A 10,989-nucleotide genomic window follows, 5' to 3' on the forward strand; every position below is an offset into this window, starting at 1 on the left:
ACTGTGGTACATCTACACAATGGAATACTACACTGCTGTAAAAAAGAAGGAACTCCTACCATTCACAACAGCAGGGATGGAACTGGAGAGCATTCTGCTAAGCAAAATAAGCCAGAGAAAGATAAATATCATATGATCTCACTCATTTGTGGAATATAATGAACAACATACACTGATAAACAAAAACCAGATCCAGAGACTGGGAAGCATCGATCAGACCGTCAAACCTCAGAGGGAAAGTAGGGGTGGGTGGGGGTAAGAGGAAGAGATCAACCAAAGGACTTGTATGCATGCATATAGGCCTAACCAATGGACACAGACACCGGGGGGAGAGGGGGAGTGAGGGCATGAGTGGGGGGTCAGGGGACAATGAGGGGATAAGGACACATATGTAATACCTTAATCAATAAAGAAAAATAACGAGGGAAAAAAGGAGAAGAAATATATGAAGTCAAAGAAGAAATGCCTGGCCATGGGAATGTTCAACATGCTACCATTTAAGAGACTCCCAGGGGTAGGCAAACTTTTTGACTCGAGGGCCACAATGGGTTCTTAAACTGAACCGGAGGGCCGGAACAAAAGCATGGATGGAGTGTTTGTGTGAACTAATACATGTTAACACTGCTGCTGGTGAAGGAGCGAAAGGGAGAGCAAGAGAACCCTCCGCTCTTTCAGCTCCGCAGGCCGGATAGAACAGCCGAACGGGCCGGATCCAGCCTGCAGACCGTAGTTTGCTCACGGCTGCCCTAGACCAACAGTCACAGGAACTTAGTGAAGACAAACATACCAACATAAATAAGAATTGTAGTTGTGACCAAAAAAAATGAAGAGGTCCCAGAGGAAGAGACACTGGCCAAAAACCTGACATTAAGTAAACTCTGGAAGATATTTTACAACATGGAAAGTACAAAGGATAAAATGGTGAAAGCTGATTCAAAATTAAAAAGGACTTTGAGAATTCCCCATGACATTAAAAAATGCTCACTCTATATCATAACTTATTTGACAAGAAAGCAAGTACCGTTCAAATTACTCTTGATAACAGAAGTGAAACACTTTAATTCTTAACACTTCTAAGGCTTTAAATTAGTGTACTAAATAAATATTTGTTTTACCTACTTATTTCGGTTTGTTTCTCTATGCATTTATAACCAACAGTAAGAGTTTTTAATGTTTTGACCAAATAAAAGTCATGGGACAGTGTAATTTTTGGCCATTAAGATCCTTTGCGCTATAGGGGGGAAAGGAGATATATGTAATACTTTCAGCAATAAAGAATTTAAATTTTTTAAATAAAGACCCTCTGCACAGTTGCAGCTTGTCCAGTCACTTTATGGTCCGACACCACCATGCAAAGTATGAACTGTTTGTACATCATAAGGTAAACAACAGGGTAAAAGAAAAATCTAGAGGAGTTGGGTCTGCCCAGAGCAGGGCGAGCAAACAGCCACTATTTTTATAGTACACAATAGTACAGTTGCATAGTAATCTTTTCCTTCTCCGGCATGTCTTCCAGTCACAAAAAAATAAGTATCAATGAAACAGAGATGCTAATGACTAAGAACAGACAATTGCAAAATATTTATATTCCTCATTTTTTATTATGTCTTAAATCCATATATCCCAAAAGTCAAGACAAAATGTGTTTTCATTTGATTTATATTTGCATTAGCTGCTTAACCCAATATAGGTTTGTAGTAACAAGAGACATATTAATTGTGGGGAGGGAGATGAAGGAAAATGTTTCCATTTATGCTACACACTACAAACTGCTTACCTAATAATCTCTCTCCTCCTCCTCTCCCCCACCCCACCCCCTCTTCTTTTGACAAAACTATTTTGCTTGGGAAGACAATGTGTCCAGCAGCAAGCCATGACTATGAAATAGTACTTAAAACAATCCGCTCCATTTCCTAGGCTCCCTTGCAGCCAGGAATATGCATGTGATAGAATTGTGCCCCTTTTCTATTACCTCTCCAAAAATGAGAAGCCTATTGAGGGAGATTCTGAAAAACTTGCATCACAGACAAAAAGTGACAGATCCATCTGGCACTAACTAGTTTCCCCACTCCCACCCTCCACTCTCTCCTTCTCACCCAGAATGCAAATGTGACATCTAAAAGTTAAGGAGCCGTATCATAGCATAAAACAAAAGGCATAAGAGAAAGGCCCAAGAGAAACCCAGATATGTTGGTCCTAGAATCATTGGAAATCTAAGCTAATGCCGGCAGCCAACCCACCACCAAACTTTCTATTGTGTGGGGAGGGCCAGGAAGCAGAGGGACAAATGTGCATTTCCTAAGACAGTCAGGTTTTTTTCTGTTTGCAGCTAAAAGCATTCAATGGATTAACCATCCTTACTTTAAGTCAAATGTAAATGTCAATGTCACAGACGGAAGAAAACAAAAGCACTCTAATTTATTGAGGTAGTAAGCTGATTAAATAGTTTTCTTGCATTATTTTTTATTTCTGTTAGTACCATTATGATGTCCAAACAATTACTTTTTTAAAGAAAAAGAAATAAAAATGCAACAAAAATTTAAAATATTGACTTATTCTATTGTATACTCCTTTCCAGACAGTATTTATCTCCTTCAACACTAATAAAATTTGAACATTAGGAAAGTTACCAAACACTGTATTCTTTTTATTATATTTTCATATCCAACTCACAGCTTCTTTTATGTAGCCACAACAAACAGTAGTACCAGACTTAGTCGATGCTGGCTAACCAAAACTATACCGGAACTACACAGACAGGCCAGGGAGAAATAAACTAAATACAGGGTGATGTAGAAAACAGCTATTTGTCCTTTCCTGCCATGTCTCTATTTTTGCCCAAGTGGTTCATATCAGGTGGTGTTTCTTTCTGGGAGCCTGTTTTATTATCTTCACTATGAGACAAGACCTGCCAAGGTAACATACACACTATGAAGCAAAGCCTCTGGCATGCACCTTTCCCTAAAGGCAGAGGCTAGGCCCCAGTTATTTTTGTAGGCCAATGTCACACAGTTTTGTATGCATTACAGTTCACTTATTCTGAATATAAAAAATGTTTTTCTTTCACTTAAGATATCTGAAATACTCTGTGGTAGGCAGTGAGCCAGACATGAGCAGAGCAAAGATGATGGGCCAGATAGAGGAGGCCACCAGGGTGAAAAGCCGCAGGTACCCGGCAAGAGGCAAAACTGGGAAAACGAGGACCTCACCCCCAGGGTGACCTTTCCTCCCCTAGCATGTCGCTGGTCATACAGTTTGGACTAGCAGTCGCCATTCAGTAGTCCGAGGGCCACTGGGGGTCCACGGGGTCCAAAAGGTTGGCGACCGCTGGTCTGGACAATCCCATGACCTTTTCTCCCCTGAGAGGAGGAACAAGAGTTCAGAGAGTGGCCTCATGGGACTCCCATTTGGTCCCTTGCACAAACCACTCCCTTAAGCATTAACCCTGAGGGATAACATCTAGGCCTCAGCTGTGTTTCAGCTCCAGGCCCAGAAAAGTAGCAAAACCAGACAAGCAATGCCATGGCTGACCTCAGGTCCAGGTACATTGACTAATAACCCACTGACCTTGTGCTGACGAAGCAGTGGAGACCATAACTCTGAAAGGAAACACCTAGAAAGCTGATGAATATTCTGTTGGGATTCTCCCCTGAAACTTCCAGATACAAACCCTCAAGACTGGAGGACCCAGTGGGACAATCACTCTTGAGAGCATGAGCTTGCCTTTCTCCTTTTCTTCATCTTCCCACCCCCAGGTATGTTACCTTTACCTCCCTCTCTCCTAAGCTCCAAGGGCCCTTCTTTTGCCTCTGTAACTTGTTTCCTGTGCCCATTTCTTCTCCCACTCACTTCTTCTAACTCTATGACTTTCTAAATAAATTTTCTCTAATAGTTTGAGTTTTGGATCTGAATTCTTTCTTAGCCAGAACTCAAGTACCGAGGTTGCTGAACCAAGATCCAGTCTGACTCCACCGGTCTAACACCTGGTACTGTTTAGCCACCAACAACTCCATTTGAATCATGCCTGAATTTAACCTTTCAACCCACCTCTACCTACCTCCCTTACCACTCTCTTTCTCCATTACAAGATTCCACCCAGTGTAAATAACTAGGCAGAAATTTTCTTTCTTTTAGGCTGAGTGACATTAAAAATGAAGGCTACAATAGCAAAGACTATTGTGTCTGGCTAAGGCAATGACAGCCACCAAGCCTTTGAACATCCTTATCATTGTTGCTCCTTATAACAGCCCTGCTAGAAAGCAGAATAACACTAAATCCATTCCAAAGTAAGAAAACTGAAACTCTACATGTCAAATTATTCACTGAATTCACAGAAGTAACTGGCAATGGTCTGGACTCTTGACTCCTTTCTTTCTCTCTCTTTCTCTCTCTCTCTCTCTCTCTCTCTCTCTCTCTCTCTCTCTCTCTCTCTCTCTCCTCTCTCTCTCCCCTCTCCCCTCCCTCTCTCCCCTCCCCCTCCCTTCCTCTCTCTCTCTCTCTCTCTCTCTCTCTCTCTCTCTCTCCCTCTCTCTCTCCCCCCACCTCCCGTCAAAAATTCTCAAAAGAGCTATCGCTATCCTTCTTCTCCCTGACCAACCCAGCCCACACTGTTCTACAATCCACTCTGTCATAGAAACTCCTTATCCAGGCCCACAGTCTGAGGTGCTAAATTCAATGGCCAGTTCTCTGTCCTCTTCGCTGTTTTCTCAGCAGCATTTGGACCAGGTGTTGACTGACTGAAACATTCCTCTCTTGGCTTCCTAGTAGACACTCTCCTGTTTGTATCTCTGCTTCACTGGCTATCTCCTCTTTCTCCTTTGCTAGTTTCTCCTCCCACTAGTACATGTTGAACTGGCCTAAGGTTCAGTTTTCAGAGCTCTATCTACTCTCACTCAGAAGTGAGCTCATCCAGCCACATATATTTATATTCCTTTCGATGCCAATAATTTCCAAATGGGAATCTCCCTCCTGACCTTTGCATAAGCTTCAGACCCATATACCAAACTCAACAATTAATCTTTCCTCATGCCACATCAAGTGTTTTATGGGAAATCCTCTTAAAGAGTATGATGAGTGACTGGTTGAAATTTTTAAAAGTTGAAAATTCTCTGGGTGAAGCAGGAAATAAAAAAAAACACCCACATTCCTTAAATATTTTACTTTATTTAAAACACAAAGGTTCATTCATTAATCAATCTTTTCATATGAGACTAGTCTTTTCTTTGAATGTGGACCCACAAATAAATGTTCCATGTCATCTTTCTTGTATAATCTACAACACACTGAATTGTCCTATGACTTCAAGTTTCATTTTATCTAACATAGAACAAGCACATAAGGACACTAACATGCACTCTGAATGCAGAATGCCTCTAGATTTTTATGACTTTTTTCAACCTTTTACAGCTGGCTTGCTCATATTTAATTCTATAGCATTTTCTTTATAAACCAACTCTATTTTTTCAAGTTAGTTTTCAAACAAACAACTCTCTTAGTTTTTTAAAAAAATAACTATTTTAAACCCAATATTCATTGGTGTATATGAGACAATGAGTTATGCAATTACAATGATAAAAATAATGAGCATAGTAAGGCCCTAGATGACATATAATTCAATTGGAAGGAGTAAAGAAACATGGCACACTAAAAGATGGTCTATTAGCTTGGGTATTTAGGGTACTGCTGACATCAGGTAACATATTTTATGGTGAAAATGGAAAGCATTGGTATTCCAAGTCCATTAAGGGGATATGGGCTAAGAAAGTTCTTGATTTCCACTTCCCACTCTATAATTATGAAGCCATACCTTCCCCAGCCCTCCGCACGCTAATAAATGACAACACTCAACTGCTAAAGCTAAAAGCTTTAATTTCTCTCTCTTCCTTACCAATATCTAAGGCATCAATAATTCCTGTCTTTCCAGGAACTCTCAAAATATACCTTAGATATATTCACCTCTTTCCATCTCCATCCCCTTTGCCCAGAGTCCAAGTTGTCATCATCTCCCAGCTGATATCTACCTTGCCATGATCTACTGGATTTTAAAGGAGCTAGCACATACCTTCCTCTCCAGCTTCATCTCACCACTCGCCCCTGCCTACCCTGCTTTAGGCACACTGACCCTCTTCCCCATTCCTCTAACATGCCAAATCCCTACCAGGGCCACTGCACATGCAGTTCATTCTGCCTGGAACACTATTCCACTGACTTTGCATAAGCTCACTTCTTATTTTTCAGATGACACCTCAAATGTTATACACCCTCAGAGAGATCTCTATCAATCATTCCAGCTGAAGAACTTGTTCTTTGAGACTTCCATCTCTGACATCTAAGTTACTCCGTATCACACTATAATGAGTAGCCATCGAGGAATTAGAAGAGATGCAATGTTATCTCATCCACATTTACAAAGTTCTCTTGGGCTCCAGTGTGGAGAATGCATTGAAAGGGGAGACAAGAATAGAAGTAGGCAAGTTATGATTGGCTGAGAAGAAGTATAGAGGAACCAGAATTTTCTACTAGCTGGATAGGTGCATGGGTTATATGGGTGTATACATTTCTAGAAATGATTAAATTGCTCATTGTATGCAGATTTTATCATACGTTTTTAAAAGAACAAAAGTCCTAAATTTTCTCACTCAGACAGCACAGGGGATGCAAAAAAAACACAAAAAACAGAACCACACTGTTTTCCACTTTCACCAAGATCTACTTATTAAAATGTTCATTTTCCTCCTAAATTCCTACTTTTCTCTAGAAAAAAAATAAAAAGATTTGAACCAAAATTTTTTATTAATTTCCAATGTGGAAACACACTGGAAAAACATCTGTCACTATGAAAGATGATTTATTATGCATATATGTGTGTGTGTGTGTGTGTGTGTGTAAATCACATAAAACTATGACAGAAAGCCTGAACCAGTATTAATAAGATGCCAAAGCACATCAAATGACTGTGATGTGAGACACCCATCACGAACTATGTGCTAATGAACCCCCCAGCCATAGACTGACCAAGAATGTTGTGGTTTTCAACTTCCAAACACCTAAGAAATGCCACACATGGACTCATGATGGTACACAAATGCATGAAATGCAAACAAAGAATGTGTAACAATGAGAAACAGAAACGTGCAATTAGAATGTATACAAAACCCTAAATGAACCCAACATATACGTTTCTTTGTAACATACTCTACCCCCCAAACAGCCATGTTAAGAGTCACTATCTAAAGCTGCAAGGCCCAAATCAGTAGCCATCAGCCACATATAGCTATTGAACACTTAAAATGCAGTAAGGGCAAATTAGATATTGAATTTTTAATTTTATTAAATTTTAATTAATTTTAATTTTAAAATATACTCAGTTATATTATGGGAAAGTTTTAAGTGTGTTTGGAATAACTTGTTATGTAAACTTCTTTTTCAACGGTGTATTTCAATTTGTATTTCAATTATGAAATACAAATACAGACCAAATATTTACAATGAAAATTCAGTGTCATAATTAAGATGTGCTAGAAGAGTAAAATACACACCAGGTTGGAAGACTTAAAAAAAAAAAGTTTAATAGCTCACTAATAATTTTTTCATTGGTTACATTTTTAAGTGATATTTTGGATTCACTGGTTTAAATACATTATTAAAATTCATTCCACCTGCCTATTTTTACTTTTTTAATGTAACTATTGGAAAATTTAAAAGGATGTATGTGGCATGCATAATATTTTTACTGGATCATACTACTTTAAAGCTTATATATCTAAATGCAAATTAAATATATCATTATGATACATTAATGATTAATATTTCAAATACCTCCTGACCTTTTCATTTGATTGTCTTCTTTTCTTTAGTTGAATGAAATCTGTTTCCACCCTTTCTGCCAGCTCTAGTTTCCTCTTGTTTCTTTTAAATGCAGCTAAACTGAATCCTATAAAAGAAACATTAAAAATGACATTTGATAAATATTAGGGCAATGAGGCAGATGCCATAGCCTGTAGAGCCTTCTCAGGACAAATCCTTAAGAATGTTGGATAAAAAGTTAAAAGAATCTTTTCAATGCATGCTAAAGTGGTAGGAAAATAAGACAAATACCCTTAGGTTAAAGAAGAAAAAGGTCAAATCCAGAGACACAAGTCCTGAGGGTATATAGTAGTATATGCTACCCAGAGGTATCTGCCAATGCATACCACCACCCACTTTGGTTTTGAAGGTCTCTGTGGATAAAGGACAAGAGATGAAACCTGGGGACAATGCAGCTCAAGGAAACATATTGGAGATTATCCACCCAAAAAAGAAACAAACCCCAAAAGGTGCTATGCCCAGTAAAAGGGAAAATCAGAAAAGGCCACCATATGCAAAGAAACAGGAAACTTGCAAGTCTCAGCCTTAGGTTTATATGTAAGGGAGGAAAAGTCTCTCTAGATAATTCATGACCAAGGGCTTTCAGATAGGTTTAGAGAAGAATTCATTTTAGTGACCTAAAATTTAAAAAAAAAAAAAAAAAAACTCAAAAATTATCTCAATGTGCTAGTGCCTCAACAATCCCTAAAATTCAAACGCAAATACTCCCTGGAAAAAAAACCTTAACTTACCACACTTCAGAGATTTCCTACGTTTCAATTAACATGAGCCCATAATTTAAAATAATTCACAAAACACATGAGAAATAAACCATCAAGAATAAAACTTTGTCAAATATCAGCAAGCATAATTCAATTTAAACCTACAAAGACCTCAGATACTGAAATAATCAAATACAGACTATAAAACATGTTTATGCTCATGGAAAGAAAGGGATGATACTGAAAATATAACTAAGGAACATAAGATGATAAAGTGATCAGGAAGACTTAAGAAGAACCAAATAGAGCTTCCAAAAGTAAAAAAAAATAATAATTAAAAATGTAAAACGATATACAGATATAAACAGCCAATTAGATTCAACTGATAAGTGAGAAATTACAAAGTAGACTATAACACTGAAGATATTACCAACGCTTTCTGATAATGGCATCACGGAGAGATGTAAATCAAGCCCAGAGCCCATTAAAAGTGGGAGTTCTCTCACTAAAAGTGGAGGAACTTCCAAGGGTGGGAAACTGGGGATTGGAAGGGCTAACACACTGCTAAGGTTGGCCAGAACTATGCAACTCTGCACTTACTCCCTATCCTGATACCAAGTACATGCAAGCAAGACCGTCTTCGATTATGGCATGACAGGAGGGAGGCGGGGGAGGGAGTAGAAAGAGGAGGGAGAAAAGGGGGATGGGGAATATTGGAAAGAAATTTGGGGTTGACTGGGTCCTTTGTATAGATTTGCAAACATGTGACTTGGGTAGGTCAGGGAATAATAAACTTTTAACTAAGTTTAAGTAGATTCTGATTAATAGTGTGTGAAATAGAAAATATATGGTCTTTGTCCTGATTCCTGGCACAGAGCTCTTAAAACCTTCATAATTTCCTAGGTGATAAGAGCACTATGATCACCTTTTATCCTAACATTGGGTCTTTGACCCCAGTTCCTGAAAGTTCCTAACTTTGTTTGGAATTTCCAGGAGGATATGTCTTTTGGTCTGATGAGGCGACTCTTGGTAGGCTTCTGAATAGCTTCAGGATGGGGATGGGTCACCAGAAAGACAAAGCCATGATTAAAACCTTGGAACTTTCATCCAGCTTTATCCCATCCTCGGGGAAGGAGATAGGCACTGGCTATTGAGTTAATGAACAATCATGCCTACACGATGAAACCTCCATAAAAATCCCTCAAGGACAAAGCCTGGAGAGCTTCCAGGTGACTGAATACATCTATGCGTTGGGAAGGTGTACACGCCAACTCCACAAGGACAGAAGGTCCTGCACTCAGGACCCTTCCAGACCTTGCCCTGTGTATCCATCTCTAATTCTGGCAGTTCATTCATATCCTCCAATATGCTTTGTAAGAAACTGGTAATCTAGTAAGTAAACTGTTTTCCAGAGTTTTCTGAGCCATTCTAGCAAATTAATCAAACCCCAAAAAGGGGGCCATGGGAACTTCTAACGTATAGCCAGTCAGCTGGAAGCACAGGTGACAACCCGGGCTTGTGATTGGCGTCTAAAGGGGAAGTGCAGCCAAAACCGGTTTGGCTCAGTGGATAGAGCGTCGGCTTGTGGACTGAAAGGTCCCAGGTTCGATTCCGGTCAAGGGCATGTACCTGGGTTGCGGGCGCTTCCCCAGTGGGGGATGTGCAGGAGGCGGCTGATCGATGTTCCTCTCTCATCGATGTTTCTAACTCTCTATCTCTCTCCCTTCCTCTCTGTAAAAAATCAATAAAATATATTTTAAAAAAATAAAAATAAAAAAAAATAAAGGGGAAGTGCAATCTTATGGGTCCGAGCCCTTAACCTGTGGGGTTTGTGATAACTCCAGTTAGTGTCAGAATTAAATTGAATTGCAGGAAACTCAGATGGTACAGAGAATTGGTTGGTGTAGAAAACCCCCACATGTTATGTCAGAAGTGATATAGGGAGTTGTGAGTCTGACAGTAGCAAGTAAAAGAGGAAAAAATAATGTTTTTCCATTCACAATGCACATACACTTGGCAAAAGTAAAAGCAAAAAATAACATCTGGCAAAAGACACCTTCATCCTAGGCCAGTGATGGCGAACCTTTTGAGCGGCATGTCAGCATTTTGAAAAACTCTAACTTAACTCTGGTGCCGTGTCACATATAGAAATTTTTTGATATTTGCAACCATAGTAAAACAAAGACTTATATTTTTGATATTTATTTTATATACTAGAGGCCTGGTGCACAAAAATTTGTGCAGGTGCAGTCCCTCAGGGTGGCCTGCAGGGATCGGGCCCAAACCTGTAGTCCAACACTGCCTGCAGCTCCTACCTGCCACTCGCGCTCATCCTGGCCCAACTGCACCTGCCTCTGGCTCATTCTCAATCAGTTCCGATTGGGAGAGGCTTGTGCCTCCACAGCAGCACTCACACAACATG

At 39.5% G+C, this 10,989-nt stretch overlaps 1 protein-coding gene across 6 annotated transcripts in view; it reads right to left on the reverse strand.

Annotated features, from left to right (window-relative positions):
* The window catches only part of TASP1 (taspase 1), a 244,452-nt gene that overhangs the window by 153,810 nt on the left and 79,653 nt on the right, over positions 1–10,989 (reverse strand). For all 6 annotated transcript variants that reach the window (XR_001512903.1, XR_001512902.1, XM_015560282.1 and 3 more), the window contains exon 8: positions 7,827–7,933. Coding sequence is in view for 4 of the 6 variants with exons in the window: in XM_015560282.1 (XP_015415768.1) it covers positions 7,827–7,933 (107 nt within the window). In the remaining 2 variants the exon portion in view is untranslated. The remainder of the gene's footprint in view (positions 1–7,826; positions 7,934–10,989) is intronic.

Source organism: Myotis davidii, unplaced genomic scaffold (assembly GCF_000327345.1).
Source record: "Myotis davidii unplaced genomic scaffold, ASM32734v1 scaffold32, whole genome shotgun sequence".
NCBI classification, from domain to species: Eukaryota; Metazoa; Chordata; class Mammalia; order Chiroptera; family Vespertilionidae; genus Myotis; species Myotis davidii.